This window comes from Trichomonas vaginalis, chromosome VI (assembly GCF_026262505.1).
Source record: "Trichomonas vaginalis G3 chromosome VI, whole genome shotgun sequence".
In the NCBI taxonomy this organism is placed as follows: Eukaryota; Parabasalia; order Trichomonadida; family Trichomonadidae; genus Trichomonas; species Trichomonas vaginalis.
In genome coordinates this window covers 5,181,666-5,199,112 of record NC_067208.1, presented here as the reverse complement: position 1 = coordinate 5,199,112, position 17,447 = coordinate 5,181,666, and the positions used below count along the sequence as shown (strand labels likewise).

The 17,447-nt window shown below is 35.2% G+C and overlaps 5 protein-coding genes and 3 pseudogenes across 8 annotated transcripts, besides 1 other annotated feature; 3 read left to right on the top strand and 5 right to left on the bottom strand.

Moving 5' to 3' along the window:
* Positions 1-1,911: 1,911 nt before the first annotated feature.
* Positions 1,912-2,232, top strand: TVAGG3_0808900 (protein of unknown function, DUF4106 family; the record flags this gene model as incomplete). Its single annotated transcript, XM_051247634.1, has 1 exon — positions 1,912-2,232. The coding sequence occupies one exon, from the start codon at positions 1,912-1,914 to the stop codon at positions 2,230-2,232; it is 321 nt and encodes a 106-aa protein (XP_051083109.1).
* A 584-nt stretch (positions 2,233-2,816) lies between these two features.
* Positions 2,817-17,447: part of a mobile genetic element that runs on past the window's edge.
* On the top strand, positions 5,601-6,080 carry TVAGG3_0808890 (uncharacterized protein; the record flags this gene model as incomplete). The annotated part of the gene is made up of 1 exon (XM_051247633.1): positions 5,601-6,080. One exon carries the CDS (start codon positions 5,601-5,603, stop codon positions 6,078-6,080), a length of 480 nt encoding a protein of 159 aa, XP_051083108.1.
* Positions 6,758-7,342, top strand: TVAGG3_0808880 (Poxvirus D5 protein-like family; the record flags this gene model as incomplete). The annotated part of the gene is made up of 1 exon (XM_051247632.1): positions 6,758-7,342. One exon carries the CDS (start codon positions 6,758-6,760, stop codon positions 7,340-7,342), a length of 585 nt encoding a protein of 194 aa, XP_051083107.1.
* On the bottom strand, positions 7,810-8,263 carry TVAGG3_0808870 (annotated as a pseudogene). The gene has a single exon. A coding segment is annotated over exon 1 (454 nt).
* On the bottom strand, positions 9,705-10,136 carry TVAGG3_0808860 (annotated as a pseudogene). Its single transcript has one exon. A coding segment is annotated over exon 1 (432 nt).
* Positions 11,479-12,037, bottom strand: TVAGG3_0808850 (annotated as a pseudogene). The gene has a single exon. A coding segment is annotated over exon 1 (559 nt).
* Positions 12,385-13,299, bottom strand: TVAGG3_0808840 (organellar and viral DNA polymerase type B; the record flags this gene model as incomplete). Its single annotated transcript, XM_051247631.1, has 1 exon — positions 12,385-13,299. The coding sequence occupies one exon, from the start codon at positions 13,297-13,299 to the stop codon at positions 12,385-12,387; it is 915 nt and encodes a 304-aa protein (XP_051083106.1).
* Positions 13,760-14,218, bottom strand: TVAGG3_0808830 (KilA, N-terminal/APSES-type HTH, DNA-binding family; the record flags this gene model as incomplete). The annotated part of the gene is made up of 1 exon (XM_051247630.1): positions 13,760-14,218. A coding segment is annotated over one exon (459 nt), but the record flags the coding sequence as incomplete, so codon positions are not given.

Here is a 17,447-nt window from a genome sequence, read left to right as displayed (position 1 = left end):
TAGCAAAAATGGAACAAGATGTTTAAATTTGAAAAACCATACTACTCAATATAAAGTACTGAAAGATGAAGAATAAAACAAAAAGCCCTGAAGACATATATGGATAGCGATGAGTATAAAAAAAAGAAGTTGAAGCAAATGTAAAGGCAGAAAAACTTTTACAGTTGCAAAACCAAACCGTACAGTATGAAAACTTAGCACAAGAAAGTAAAAATAACGACGCAGCTATGCAAAAGGCAATGAAAAGCGCAGAATATATAAAAGCTAATAATGACTGGTTAGATGCCCAAGCCAACGCTAAAGCAGCCCAACTTATAGGGTCAATAAGGACAAAAATACAAGCGGATGAAGACAGTTCAAATGAAGCTTTAACAAATGCTGACTTTAAGAACGCCTTCGAAGCTCTTCATAGTAAGGTGAAACAAGTGAACGACTTCTCATCTGGAAAGAAACTGAAGTCTGAAGGTTTCGACAAAGAGTTAAGAGAAGTAGCACAAAATATGACGAAATAACAGATGCAGCAACGAGACAGGCAGTTCAAAGTGCCTATGACGCCGTTAGAGCAACTGTTGTGAAAAGTCAAGAAAAAGAGTTACAACAGACCAAAACAGACCTAGTAAATGCTTTCTTAAAAACGAAAAGTCAGGTAGGACATTACGCTGCAGATGGAACATATGTGCCAGCTGGTGAACTTATATACCACCAAACCCTCCAAGAGAAGCACCTGCACCAGGACTACCTAGAACATTTACATCGTCACATGGACACAGACACAGGCATGCACAACAACCACCTCCACAACCAGCACAACAACCAACACAACAACCAGCACAACAACCACCTCCACAACCAGCACAACAACCAACAGTTCAAAACCCTGCACAACAACAACCACAAACAGAGCAAGGACATAAAAGAAGTAGAGAACAAGGAAACCAAGAATTTCTTAAAAATGCTTAAAGAAGAGTGTGGTTTCCCAGATACTGTTGACTTTATGACAGATATAAAGAAGCTATTGGAAAGTTCAAGGATGGAAATACTGACCCGAACCTATTTAGCTTTATGGCTCAGCACCAAAACGGATATAATCTCAAACCTGGAAATACAAGCTCGCTAAGGGATATGATTTAATAGCATATCATCCAAATGACATGGATGAATTTACTCCGAGATATTTGATGTCAGAGCTAAATGACAATTCAACTTTCGTCATGAAACGCGTAAAAAATAGAGACGGAACGAAAGAACAAAAGCTTATGAATGCGGATGACGTAGATAGGGAAATTGTTGAAAACGGTCTCGGAATATATGAAATGCCAGCAGATGAGGTACAAGAAACTCCACAGGAAGAAAGTTCAGATACAACCAGACATGGAAGAAATAGTTCAGCAACAACAGCTAGAAGAGCCTGAAGGAAACGAACAAGTCCTCCTTTGGAAACTAACTTCACAGAACTAGATGAAGATTTGGAACAGCCGAAAAATCTTGACCCTCAACAAGAGTATGCGGAGAATATGGAATATTTCCAAGAGTCTAAAAAAAATTCGGCTGACATAGTAGAAGAATATCGAAAATGTTTGCCGACATACAAAAGACTCCAACACCAGATGAAAATATTCAGCATAGAATGGAAGTACTGAAAGAAAATGTACACAAATACAACAACCCTTTTTACTTACGAGCATTTAACGTTCAATCTTCGGATGAACTCGGTGAAGATAAAAGGTTAAATTTCAAGAAAACATATAGAAATGAAACATTGTTTAAAGTTCATTCAGAACCTAACCAAGATGGAAACAAACCTACTTTTGTTTCTGCAGACGATGGAACTACAATGAGATGGGGTCATAAAGCTAACCCGGATAGGTGGTTCATAAACTTACAACCACAATTCAAGAAGTTGTAGACGCAATGGAAGTCAATGGTGAACCAGATATAGCTGGTATTTTAAGCGCGGCTTTAATGCCATTGAAAGATATGAAAGATGCAGATATTTTGAACCAGTATGAAATGAACATGGCTGATGGAAATATAACACCTGACGTTCTAGAACATTTATCTCAAAGAACTACACAGAACCATAGAGATGGTATATTTGGTGAAGAGTTTAGAAAGAAAGTTAGGGAGAGAGAAGGAAGAGAACCTATTGTACATGACCTTGCAAACGAAAGTTTACAAAATGTCATAAAAACTTACTTTGCAGACGATGAACGAGAAGGGATGAATATTTAAGAAAACTCAAATGGACAGTACCAAATGAAATGTTAGTATTGAAAAACATGTTCCTTGACAAAATAAAACCAACTACAGAAATAAACGACGCAAGACTGAAAGATTGGGTAAAAGCTTTCCCATTCACAAAAGATATAGTTGGTAACATGGAAAGAAAACCAGAATGGCTACAAAAACATATATTTGGAAACGAGCATATTCCATATGGACAGGCACTGTTTGAAGAGCTTGAACCGGAAACTCAGGAAAGAGTCATGCAAACAATACGCGAAGACTCAAATACAACTATGACAAACTCTTTCTAGGATATAGGTTACCTGAGATGGGCGACCAGAGCCAAAAGGCAAAAAGGACATGGAAATTTGCAACATACTAGATGAACATAATGCAAAGATGCAAAACTTCAAGCAGAGGGCAATGAAGGAAAAAGAAGAGTTAAAAACTCAGTCAGGAAGAAAGTAAAGCTTGGTCCACGTGGGTTCTATTATGACATATAAATCCAACTATTCTATATTTTTACTCATATGAAATGTACGGCCGCTCAGAATATAACGCCAACAGTTTTGGATGCTATGAATGGAAATGTTTCCGAATGGTATAACGATGCGACATGCCATTAGAAGGTCAGAAATAGTTCCTGGAACTTACGAATATACAACTGCTGTTTCTTATGGAAACGTAGGTGAGTTTGGAGAAGGTTCTTCAACAACAGTAGATATTGCTTGCGACAGGTTTCATATAATTTCTATTTGACAACTCTTTCTTATACGTGGAACAAGACATTGAAATAAAACCTTCTGCCAAGTTGTCTGACAAGAAAGGTTGCAATGGAATTTTCTATGTCGGATACCAATATGCTCCAGAAGTTTTCATGGGATAAGATATATTCTAACTCTGACTTAGTTCAAACAGTAACATGGGCAAACTATGAATGGTTCGCTTTGAAAACTCAGTACAACCACAAGCTAGAGAACAAACAGACAGTATGCAACTATTGAGAAAATAAGAAGACTTGACCCTAACGTTCCAGGAGTTTATGTTAACCTTTCTGGACAAACTGCAGCAGCAGTAACCAAAGTAAAATTTGAAACTTAGAGTTCCTTTGTCATCTTTCCTCATCTTCAGGTTTTAAGATACTTGCCAAACTGGGCAGGAAAAATTTCTATCGAACTTACTCCAAGCAAAAATAACTTAGTCATTGCACCAACACAAGACCCATTCACTCTTACAGAAGTAGTGGGAACAAATAAAATGTCATTCGCCGACTTTTGCAAAAACAAAGTTGACTTAGACTTTGGTTTCTCAAACCTCAACACTGAAGTAAACTATTATTTCAATGCTGCTGGAGATGCTTGGGACCCAGTTAAGTTCACATGCGAAAAATTTGAATGCAAGAGAATAGAAAGCAGACTTGCAGTCTATATGTTGGACCCAGATATTTCAAATGCTTTAGCTGCCAAATATATTGCAGTTCCACTTATGTTCCCTATACACCAAATATCTGTCAAAGACTTTGCAGGTGAAGTTTGGAAACCAAAGTGCTGACCCAGGTGCAAGAACAGATATTGCCTTAACAACTGCAATGAAACATGCAGATACTATGTTTGTACTGTTCAGACGAACTATAAATGACTATTCTTGCTTCTACACCCTGGTATTAAATACCATATAAACATAGATGGCAAATATTATCCAAGAGAAGAATATTCTACAGTTGAGGATATGAGGTCATACAACTTGACATTAGATGCTATGAACTTTAACAACAACTTCACAACAACCATTAACCCTGAAATGCAAAGTTCTATTATGCCATATGTGAAAGTATGGACTCATACAGGAGGTCAAAAAACTCAATATACAAATGGAGACCGTTCAAACTTTTGCTTGCATTCCATTTGCTGACTCAGAAGACTTTATGGGTGGTATTTCAACTGTTGGTACAGTTCAAATACAATATACTGGTGACAGAGACGGTCCAGATGAACTGAAAGCAAAGAAGTTTACAAAACCAATAGCACTTTTTCACGGAAGATGCTCTTTTGAAGATTCGTTCGATGAAACCTGCTGGGGCTCCTCAGATTGGTTATAACGACAGCTTCCATCGAGCAGATTTTTGGCAGCAGGTCAGTAAGTTGTTCTTTGAACTGACTTCTCTCCGGCAAATATTGACAGTACGCCAGTTTTGATATAATATTTATTATAAACTTACCTTTAGAAATATCGGTCAGTTTTGTTGTTATATTTTTGTCTGCTTCAAGAACTTTCACCATTTCAGTTATACCAACTTTCTTTGCTTTATGAAAATATTTTGGTTCAGCAAAGACTGCTATTCTATAACATTTCCATTGTTTGTATAAAGAACTACTCTGTCAATGAACTTGTATTGTTTGTGTGTAAACTTTGTTTTGCTTCAATCGAAGAGATACTCAAATACGTCCATCTTTTTATTCTAAGTAAAATGTCATTTCCGAAAAATAGAAGCGTAAGTGTTTCAAAAGGTTTAATGGCGGTGGCAGATGTGAAGTTAAATTCACCAACTCAAACAAACAGTCAAAGTGTTGTTGTCAATGTCAAAGAAAGAGATGTTGAAGTGGGGAAACCATACGAAGACGAAGATGGTATAACAATAGTTCCTGTAAAAGAACAACCAACATATCCTGAAGTTAGCAGAGACTTAAGTTCTGTTGCAGATATTCGAAACGACTACCAACAACTTAAAGACAAACTTAAAACTCAGGAGAAGATTTGTCAGGCTTTGGTATAATGTTAAACTTGGTTGAGCAAACCCTGTAAAAGTGAACTCATATGTCATCGCACCTCATGAAGTTTTGAAAGAACTATTGAAACTTTTGACAGAGGCAGACGATATAAACATCAAAGAAATAGAACCCGACATTGTTGCTGTGGTGTTCATATAATGTCATTGACAAGATATACGTTATGAAAGGAGGTGAAACGTTGAACTTAAAATATAGTTTCCCAGACGTCATAAAAATATTTGACGACCACAACATTTCATTAAAGTTTGTTTGCTAAAGTAAATGGCAGAAGACATAGTGGTTTATACTATTACGACTAAAAACCCTGAGTCATATAATTCTATAACAACAAACTTACAAAGTCCTCAAGGACGTATTGTAAACTAACTTAAACACAATGACGACTAAAGCCTGTTTTGCTCTTTTGACACCAGAAGACTTTGTTGTGTGAATGGTAAAAAATACTTCTTTGAAGATACTTACTCAGATATACCACCAACAGGTTTTGTTGACTTATTTAATACTTTAAGGACGGATGTAACATGTGCTGCAACTAGAGCAGGTTTCATTATGTTTGGATGTCCGACTGAGTTTACTATAAACGATATGAGCTATAATACAAAACTTATATCTGGTTTTTACTACCAACAGTTTCCTATAACAGGAAAAGGTGTCATACAAGGTCTATCTGTTCCATTGACTTTAAGCACACCTATTTTATATATTGTTTCAAACTTAGGTTCAAAGTGCTATTCGAATGTCGACAGAAACTACTATGACCAAAAGATACTCATGCGTATAAACAACACTTTCTCTGCTGGTTTGCCTATTGTTCATTCGAATGCAGAGTTTTCAGCTTTAGTAAACTCAAACACTTTAGCAAACATAAACTTAACCTTAGTTGACGCAAACTTTGTTCCTGTAAAACTTTTATGTCCTATGTATTTGTCAATGACGGCAGAAAGTTTCGAATTGGAAGATGCAACTGGTGAAAGTATTGTACTACAAGAACAACTTCAACAACAAATAGCTCAAGAACAACAAATGGAACAAATGGAACAAATGCAACAACAAAGTCAAGAATAAAAAAATATTTTTTTTATTTTTATAAAAATGTACAGAATAGACGTTTCAGATTTTTATGACTTCCAAGCCTTCAGAAATATGTGTCCATTTAGAGACTATAACAAAGCAGTCGAGAATTTGAAACGTTTAGTCATTTATGTTGACTCTGCCCAGAATGTTATGTCATGAAAGAATGGGATGTTGTCTTTAACAAACCAAGAGCGACAATAGTTTCAGAACAAGAATGTAGACAAAACTTAAGAAAATAAAAGTCGTACAAGTTGGCATGAAGATGTTAGATGCTTGGGATATCTTATTGTCAAAGTTAGAAGATTTTTCAGTTCGAGGTATAAAGTTCTATACACCATCTCCAAACTTCTATTCTATCTTCACTGGATATAAATACGAACAAGTAGAATGGAAAGAAAATGTTATAGAAGCTTGGTTAGACCATGTCAAAGAAATTATATGCAATGGAAACGAAAGAGTCTATGAGTATATCTTATGTTGGTTTGCAAAACATCTTACAACATCCAAGTGCTAAAAATGAAACTGCTCTCATATAATTGGAAAACAAGGAACTGGTAAGAACACTTTCTTTACAGATATTTTGTGCAAAACTGTTAGAGGGCTATTCGAACCCTAATATGACAAACTTAGAAAACATCTGCGGTAAATTTAACTCTTCAATAGAGAATATGAAACTTATAGTATGTAACGAACTTCAAAGTATAGATACAACAAAAGTTTTGAACTCAGATGCTTTGAAGAGTCTTATAACAGACAAAGTTGGAGTTGTTGAAAGAAAATATAAAGACCAAAGAGTTTGTGAAAATGTTGCAAACTTCGTCATGGTTTCAAACAACGCTGTTCCGATGAAGTTAGAAAGTTCTGACAGAAGATATGTAGTTGTCAGAACGTCAGATTCTCATATGCAAGATACAGAATATTTTGACGACTTAGCAGAAACTTTGACACCTAACTTTTACAACCACTTGTTCTCATATTTTATGACATTAGATATTTCTAAGTTCAATCCAAGACAAATTCCACATACCGAAGAAAGACAAACATTGTTAGAAGCAAACAAGAGTGTATATGAACTGTTTATAGATGAGACTAACTTTGAGTGTTTAGATGAAAGGTCTTTGTACGACTCGTATAAACAATATTGTCAAGAGTATGGTTATATGACAGCATCTAAACGAACATTCTTGGCAAATGTCAAAAGTCTTTTAGATGTTCAGAACGGCGTATATACAAAGAAAAATTTTTCTGAGTAAATTTAAAAAAAATATTTTTTTATCCGATAGAAAAGATGACGAAATATATTTCAGTCAACAAATATATGTCAGGACTTAAAGAAGAACTAGACCCATTCGCTTATTTGAATGTTTACTTCTACCATTTTGAAAAGTCTACATTTGACAAAGTTTGGAACATCGAACCAGTTAAGTTTGCTATTGTGACTAAAAATGGTGCGAAATTTGAAGACTTAGACATAGAAGGTTTGTTAACAGTCAAGGAAAATTTTGACAGAAGGTTTCAAACCTTAAAGAAGGCAAAGCATACAAACTTTATACCTTATGAACCAAAGAAAGCAGACGACTATGAATATTATGAGTCTAAGATAGTTGAAGTTCAAGGTAAATTGGGTAAAAAGATTTTAGAGTCTAAGCCAGTGTTTGCTCCTAAAGAGAAGAGAACATTGACATTGACCCAGAAATGTTCTAAAAATAAAATTTTATTTTTACATGTCAAATTTCTTTTTCTCTGGAACTGGTCAGGTTCTTTTTTCTCTTCTTCTACTTCTTTCTTTCTTTTCTCTCTTCTTCTTCTTCTCTGGTGGAGTTATGTCAAACTTCTCAGAACCATATTTTTGTAAAAGGTCTTTGTCCTTTAATAGCTCTTCTATTCTGTTTTCTATTTCATCTTCAAGAACAGCGCATGTGTCTTCTTTGCATTCTAAGAACTTTTGTTGGACTTCATCTTTCCAATCGGCGTCATCTCTGTCAAACAAGTCTGTCATTGACAAACTTAAAGACTTCTCTGCTTAATGTTTTATGGTTCTTGTCATATTCCCAGAAACAGAACTTTAGAACAAATTCACCTTTCTTGTTTACACTATGTAAGATTTATGGTCGACAGATGTTTTGCTGTCGAAAAGCTTGTCTCGAATATAGATAGCGAAAATCGCTAGACATTTTCAAAAGATAAAAATTTTAATTTTTCTAAAAATATGTTAGAAAAAAAGTTTGCTGACATTGACAAGAAATTTGAGAATGTTTTAAAACAAGAACAAGAGGAAGTTAGAAAATGCTCAGATAAAAACCCATACATGACAAGTTCTTATTTGCTCAGAATGGTATAACAGGTCTAATCGCACCACCTGGGTCGGGTAAGACTTTCACTTATCTTAAAATGGCTGCACAACAACAAGAACTAGATGAGAAGAACCCATTCTATGAGTTAGTAGTCATTTGTAGTACTTCTGGTCAATTTGACCAAACCGTCAATTCGTTCAAAGATATTATAAAGAAGTCTAAGTTAGTATGTATAAAAGACTCTGAGTTGTTAGATTGGATAAAGAAGTACCAAAGAAGAGTTTGAAGTACAATGCTATAAATGAGTATGTCAATTCGAAGTTTAAAGACCCAAATGAGGAAATGCAGAGAATATTAGAGAAGAAACACTTCAGAAAACAACAGAAAGAGATAGAATACATTTCGAAGAAATTGCAATCTTACGATTGGAAGACTTACCCTCATAGGTGTCTTCTTATCTTAGACGACTTTGCTTCTCATCCTTTGTTAAAAGAACAGAGAACAAGACATGTGTCGAATTCTTAAGAAGCTCAGACACTTTAACATCTCAGTTGTCATTTGTGTACAGACAGCAAAGAGTTTAAGTAAGGATGTTAAAAGAATACTTACTGATATCATTACTTTTCCCTGGATTGTCCGAAGACGATTTCATGGAACTTATGAAAGAGTCCATGGCAGGTAAGTTTGACAGACATGAACTATGGGAGAAGTACAAAGTCATACAAGACCCTCATACTTCTTTCAGAATTCACATCTACGCGAACAAAGTTCAAATTGTAAAAAGTCAAGCTTGAAAAATAAAAGTGTTTGAGTCTTAGTCTGTTGTGGTGCTGGGGCTGTCGGTTCTTCTGGCTTTGGAATGGACTCGGTTGGTGGTACGTCGGACATTCGTTTGTGTCCTGTCGGAAGGAAGGACTTTTCCTGTCGGATGGAAGGACTTTTCCTGTCGGAAGGAAGGACTTTTCCTGTCTGAAGGAAAAATTTTTTCTGTCGGAAGGAAAAACTTTTTCTGAAGTTCGACCAAAAAGTTCTCAATTTTCGAAAATTTGAATGGTTTACGGACGAACAACAGGAAATTTTTTTCCAGTTGTCAGGAAATTTTTTTCCAGTTGTCGGGAAATTTTTTTCCAGTTGTCGGGAAGAACTTGGAATGTCGGAAGGAAGGACTCGGAATGCCAGAAGGAAGGACTCGGAATGTCGGAAGGAAGGACTCGGAATGCCAGAAGGAAGAACTTGGAATGCCAGAAGGATTTGACAAGACAATTTACCTTATAGAGCTACCTGAGCCATCTGAAGTCAAGCGTAAAAATAAATGGTTCATCTACTCTACTTGTTTGAAGTTGTCAAAATACTCTGTTATTTTTTCTTTCAGTAGCGGTAAATCTTCTTTGAAGGTAAGAATTGTACAACCTTTCATATCATAGTGTGTTTGAGGTAACGTATCTTGAACTATTTGTTTCACATCTTCATTTGGGGTCATTGAAATCGGTAAGTTTTCGCGATAGAACCAATTTCTGTCAGATTTGTAAATCTTAGCAAGGTCGTAAAAGCTTTTGTTGTCTTCTGACTAAATGCAACATAACCATATCTCTGTCTTCTTCATTTTCCATCTCTTCAGTGTAAATCATATACTTATAGTTCTTTTCCTTTCCTTTGGTACCGAACGTGGTATTCTTTTCTGTATGTTTTTGTCTTTTGCTTCAAGCTTGTTTTCCATCTCTTCACGTTCTTGTCTATGAATTTCATCTAACATCATGAAAATATAACAAGCATAGCGAGGTGAAGCCCACATTGCAACAGCATTTACAAGAAGTCTATGTACATACCAACCTCTCAAACCATTTGGCAAATTTTGACGATTTTCGTACGGAATCTCGACCCTCGGTTTTCCGAGGGTCGCAAACATATGAGGAAATTCTTCTAAAAGTTCTTTTGTCTGTTGGTTTTCAAACCAATGGTATGCTTGCTTTGTAGAACGAAGAGCATTCAAAATACTTTGCATTTGGTACATATCGTCTTTGACCGAACGAATGAGACGGAGTTGTTTGTTAAACTGTATGTACTCATATTCTTCATTTATAGCTTCATGGACTATAACTGTTGTTGTGTTCTCTGTTGTTGACATTACTGTCTTTACATACAAAATAAAAAAATAAATAAAAATAAAACTAACTTTATTTTTTTTTAAGTTTGGTCATCCTTCACTATATGACAAATATACTATATATTTACTTAAAAATATGCAAGCGGCTCATAGCTCAGTGGTATGGGCTACCTCGCTACAGGCGTCGAAGACCTCGGTTCAAATCCCGATTCGCGCAGGTTTTTTCCTTTTATGCAGTGAAATTTCATGTACATAGGTTACTTTGGTGTTAGACCCTAGTGAAGAAAATAGAACGATATAAGTTTACATTTGTAAGGCTACTTTGGTGTTAGACCCTAGTGAAGAAAATAGAACTATATAAGTTTACATTTGTAAGGTTGGACGATAAAATTTACTGACTGACGTCGGACATTGTCTTGAAAAAGTAAAAGACTTGTCTTGAAAAAGTAAAAGACTTGTCTTGAAAAAGTAAAAGACTTGTCTTGAAAAAGTAAAAGACTTGTCTTGAAAAAGTAAAAGACTTGTCTTGAAAAAGTAAAAGACTTGTCTTGAAAAAGTAAAAGACTTGTCTTGAAAAAGTAAAAGACTTGTCTTGAAAAAGTAAAAGACTTGTCTTGAAAAAGTAAAAGACTTGTCTTGAAAAAGTAAAAGACTTGTCTTGAAAAAGTAAAAGACTTGTCTTGAAAAAGTAAAAGACTTGTCTTGAAAAAGTAAAAGACTTGTCTTGAAAAAGTAAAAGACTTGTCTTGAAAAAGTAAAAGACTTGTCTTGAAAAAGTAAAAGACTTGTCTTGAAAAAGTAAAAGACTTGTCTTGAAAAAGTAAAAGACTTGTCTTGAAAAAGTAAAAGACTTGTCTTGAAAAAGTAAAAGACTTGTCTTGAAACAATGACCGACATAGACCCAGCAGATGAGGCAATCTACCTTATAGAGATAAATGAGCTAGTTAGGAACTACCTGAGCCATCTGAAGTCAAGCGTAAAAATAAACGCTTTACATGTATTTTTCAGCAACTTCGTCAAATAATTTTATAGCACTATCTATCTCATCTACTTCAAACGTTTCTTTACCTTTCGTGGGAGCACCATACATTTTCTCAAAAACTTCAAGCAGTTCTGTTTCAGCAGCTCTCATATCATTTACAAACACAACCTTAACTCTATTGACTGTACTGTCATATCTTTTAGTTATATTAAATGTTCTTCCTATCTTATATCTCTTTGTATTGAAGTCCTTCGGTTTCTGAACGATATAAAGTAAGCCTTCACTGCAACGTTCAGTATCGAATGAACCATATGTTATGAAATTATATCCAACAACTGGGTCAATCCAGAACAAAACTAGTGGTATAAGACTTTTGTCTATAAGATATGCTGTAGTTCCATGAAATCTTACCGATATCAAAAGCTCAGGATTTCTTGTCAAAATTTTCTGACTAGAAGCATTTCTAACCCAGTCCTTTGCTCTCTTTCCAGATGGTGTTAAAATGTCTGACAAAGAATTTTTTGTATTTCTTTGAGTATCTTACGTTTAAATCACCAATTCTAACCATTTTGGTGTCATTGTCTATCTTTCTAACTGTTTCAAACTCAGTGTTTGACATTTCCTGTTCTTACATACAAAATAAAAAAAAATATTTTAAAAAAACTAGCTTTTATTTTCTATCTTAAGGAAATTCATGAAATTTGGTCATTTTTCAGCAAAATATATTTTAGGGTAGAAGGGTAGATATAACCTGTTTTCTACCCTCATTTCTACCCCATATGTCCTTACTGAAAAAAGTATGTGTTCCATATGCCATTTTACTCAGAATTTTGTTGCTGAATTCAATAAAAATATATTTTAGGGTAGAAGGGTAGATATAACCTGTTTTCTACCCTCATTTCTACCCCAGTTATTTTATAAGCGTTTTACATGGTAAACATTGTGAATTCGTGAAATTCTAAACAATTTCGTAGCTTCAATTTCTTCTTTTAGTACATCGAATGTTTTAACGATACCGAAGGTTTCTTTATATTTCTTCTTGACGTCAGATAGAAGGAAATCTTCTGCTGTTGGATAGTTTTTGTTCAGAAATTCTAACATATCCATTTTATCTTCTGCTGGCTTTTCTGCTTCTTTCTTTAAGTCTGCATAGTCGTTTCGCATTCTTTCTATCTCTTTGACGGAGTAGTTATATTTCCTAATTGCTGCTTTACATTTAGAACATTGCGGGTTCATTTTTGCGTTATATTCTGAAACCTTACCTGCTAAAACAACTAAGGCGTCAATGGTTTTCTTTAACTCAAACATAGCGGGTCTTATTTGTTCATTCCATACCTTACCTCTTCTATCTTTATCTCTTATTTCCCAAACACATTTTGCAACTAACGAAACAAAGTTGTCGTAGGTCTTAAACTCCCCAGATTTGTATATGTCAGAGATGTTCTTATATACCATATCGCAATCTTTGTCCATGACTTTGTGGTTGCAATGAAATCCAAGAAACTCATAGTTTACCTTACGTATGAACTTCTTTATTTCTACTGAGTCAGTTGCTTTGACTTCTATTTCATCGAATTCTGGAATAGTAAGCTTTTGTTGTTGGATTTCAGGAAGTTTAGGTAAATGGTCAATAATATCCTGCATTTCATAAAGATACTGTTCATTTGTTTCATCTTTTGCACTACAGTCTAAATCTCCTTGGAGAAGTTCTTGCTTTATCTTCTGGATTTCTGTTTCGAAAGTATATGAAGAAGGAATGAAGCTTTTCATCTCTACTAACATTGAAGTTGGGTTCATGACTAAAGAGTTTGGTGCTGTTGTTGCTAACATGTTCTTACAATAAAAATAAAAAAATATTTTTTTAAAAAAACTAACTTTATTTTTTATTTCGGGAAAATTCATGAGGTTAGAAAACATGTACGAAGAAGTCTTGACAAAACATTTACGATGAAATCATGACAAAACATTTATGAAGAAGTCTTGACAAAACATTTACGAAGAAGTCATGAAAATTCAAGAGGGTAGAAAAGAGGGTAGAAGACAGGTTAGATCTAACCTTCTACCCTAAAATATATTTTTGGGTCATTTACTCACAATATTTTTGTACAAAACGACCCCAAACTTTTAACTTCTTTTCTGCAGCTTCTAATGTTATCTTAGCGAGTTCATATTCTCTAAATTCTCTCTTTAAATCTTCTTGTTCCCATTGGTCTAGTTCGTATGGCGAGTCTCTATAACCAGAACATATCTCACGTTCATGTTCTATTTGTTTTTCATGCATTTTTCTAACTTCTTCTTCAAACAAAGGTTTTGCATTCTCTACTGTATCTTCAAGTTCTTCTTCATCTAACTTCTCATGAACTTTCTTGTCTATGGAGTCCATAATTTTTCCAACTGCTATACAATATTTTGGAGAAGCCCACATTGCTATATAGTTTACAAGTCTTGGGTCTACATACGTTCCTCTAACCTGTTTGATTTCATCAGGAATTCCTGCATGAACCTTGTATAAAAAGCAACCGTCGGAATTCCGGCGGTTGGTATATTCTTCACAAAATGCCGTATAATACTCTTCCCAGGACTTATTTTCCAACAACTTTCTAAAGTCTTTCCTAAACTGCTGACACATATTTGTTGCATTAATGTAACCATCCTTGTCTCTACGTAAGACTTCAATACCGTTATAAGTGCCTTTTGTGAATGTTTCGCCATTAGATTTGTTCGTGAACGTTTTTGCTTCGACTGTCATACTGTTCTTACAATAAAAATAAAAAAATATTTTTGGCTTAACCGTCGGACATTCGTTTGTGGCTTAACCGTCGGACCACAACGATAAAAATCTCGACAAAACATATACGATGAAGAAGTCTTGACAAAACATTTACGATGAAGTCTTAACAAAAAATATACGATGAAATCTATTTCCTGTGTTGTTGTCAAAATGTCATGTTGTCACACTTTTTCAAAAAGATGTTAGTTGACCGAGTGACCGAGTGACCGAGTGACCTGGTCGCCTAAAATATATTTTTTTCTATCTTAAGGAAATTCATGAAAATTCACCTGTTGAATTTTGTATAAAAAGCAACCCGCTGTTTTCCGCGGGTTGGTATATTCTTCACAAAATGCTTGTTTTGAGGTTAAGCCACTTTTGGCTCCACCTCTTTTTCAACCAAAAACTCATTTTTGTCGAATTCAGCACAAAATTCATGAAAATTCAACGGGTGAGAAAACAGGTGAAAAAACAGGTGAAATCTCACCTCTTCACCTAAAATATATTTTTTCAATACTTTTTCAGCACTTTTCCGTAGTTGTATATGAAGACAATTCGGGATGAAAATTTCTTCATCTGATATATTCCTACCGGCGTTTGTAAACATATAGTCTAACGGTTTTGTATCTGCTACTTTTGTCTTTGTTTTTCAACCTGAAGCATTTAATATATGTAAAAATATATTGTTTTAAAAACGTTTTTTACTTCATGCAATTTTTTATTTCATGCAATGTTTTATTTTCTGTGCCGTCTTCAAGTATGCCCAGTACTTACGTTTGGAGAGAACATGAACTTCGGAAAATACCTTATCTAGCTTAAAACAGCCCATCTTCTCACCGACTAAACCCATTTCAATGAGTTGTTATAGCCTTCTTCGTTCGTCATGATGCGTCAATGTTCTCATAGTAAACCTTCATTTGGATTTGACTTCCGAGAAAAATTTGTTGTAGTTGTCAAGGACTGCCTTCGAACTGAGGATAGGACCAATGTTCGACAATAGGTTTTACTGTGGTTACTAAGCCACCTTGACCTTGAGTAAATTCGTATTTCAAAACAAAAGGGGAGAACCTTTCAACAAAGTTGTCGACCTTCTCATAGTGTTTACTCTTCATCGCTTGAGGTTTCTTAATGGAATATCCCCATGTCGAATTCATAAGCAATTTGAGTGTCATTGCAAGTTTGGGGTTTGAAGCTTTCCTAATATCATACAGTTGTTGTGTGACTTTTCCAACTGTATAGTTCCTTCCCGGGAACTCACCATCTTCGTTTGGAATTCCAGTCGGAATATATTGGACAAACCTCATGTATGCAGCGTTAAGGTCGACATAGTATATCTTTTCGTTTGAGTCGAACTTGTCACAACCAATTGGTCCAGTTTTGTGGAAATTCAAGTGAGTCTCTTATCTTCTGAGAAACTTCTCCTGTTATCTCATAAAACATCGTCGAAGCAACCTGTTTCATATAAAACCTTCTGACCTAACTCAGAAGCTCTCCAATACAATTTGACGTCATTGGATGTCTCAATGGAAGTTTTGTTTATAGCATCTTGAAGTTCTTGCAACCTCATTGGAAGTTCTTCTGGTTCAGGTTGGTATCCGAACAATCCAACTCCTTTTGGAATTGTGTACTTCTTTTGTACTAGAACTTTGTCTGGAACAACTTTTGGTCTTGCTAACAATGAAAAAGTTTGTTTTCGTCTTTTGGTACAAAAGTTTCTGTCAGCTTGTCATCTGGAATTGGTTCCAACAAACCTTTCTCGAAAAGAATGTTAACAGCTCTGACAATGTTGCACTTACTTTTACCAAAGAATGGGTTTGTAAGACTTTCGTTCAACATGAAGTGGTTGTGGACAATTACAATCTTCAACCATGGTAAGTCTTGTGTCAAAACATAGTCGTCATGTGAAGAACCTTTAGCTGTAGGTATGTTGACTCGGATATTGACATTTGCCAACGGTGCAATTTTTGCCAATTGACCTCTGAGAATGTACCTTGTCTTCACACATGACTAGATACTTCATCTTCTCTTCTGAAACAAGACCAGAGTTCCTGAGACATGTAAGAATGCAAGGTTCATTTGACAATTGTTTCAATTGAATTGTAAATTCCATACCTTGTCAAGTCAATGTCAGACTTATTTATGAAGGGGAAGTATCCAGCATGTTGTCTGACTGCTTGAGGGTTAGGTTGGTACCATTCGAACTTGACACTTGCAATTCCTTCAATTGCATTCAAAATGTCTGAGTCGGAGTCAACCATTTGTTCTCTCTTTGTAGTCTTGAAAGCGTCAAGAAGCATTGGCAGCTGTTGTGACATTTGCCATGTGCATAGTAAATATGACCATCTAAATCTGTTACTTAGTCTGAGATTGTATCCTTTCTTATTTCCATCTTGTATGGCAGCAAGTACACCCATGAAGCCTTCTTTGTGTCTTTTCCTTCTTCAAAATTTACTGTAAAGGTTGACCAGATGTAATTTTACTTCTAACCTCACGATACTTTTCATATGCATATCTTGTTCTTTCCATGGGAGCATGTGCGTCTTCACCTTTTCCTTTTTTCCTCTCAAAGGATGCAATTGTTCGTCATGTTTCCAGTAGAATCTGGCAAAGCCGTCGTGTCCTTCAACCTGTTGCGCTAACATCGAAAGGCATGTCCATAAGACGTTCTTCTTCTAACCTCTCTAACCTGTTTGGATAATTGCGCGTGCTGTTTCCAAGTCCATTTCATAGGTCAGACCAGCCAGTTTGTCATAGACTTTTATGGGTCTTCCCTTCCTATATTTAAACTTCTTTGAAACTTTCCAACCATATCTTTCTAACTCTGCTTTATTCTAGCAGACCTCTATCCATTCTATACGGGGGCATTTTTATAAAAAAAAAAAATGTTTTTTTTTTCTTTACTTTACATAACCGCCTGCTGCCATAAGTCTTTGACGCCAACCCATACCAGCTAATGAAGGTTGACTTGGTTTAGTTTGGAAACTAAACTTTGGTTTTGGTTTATCTTCAGTTTGGTTTTTCTTCTTCTATCGGTTTTTCGTCACTTTTCGGTTCCTCTGACTTTACCTCACTGCAGGAACAGTTGTGCGTCAACATCTTCATAAATATCATATGCCATCTGTTTTTGTTTTCCTTTCAACTTTTTGTGTTTGTTGTAAAGTTTAGAATATTTCGACTCTAAGTCAATGAGATGTTCTATAATGAACTG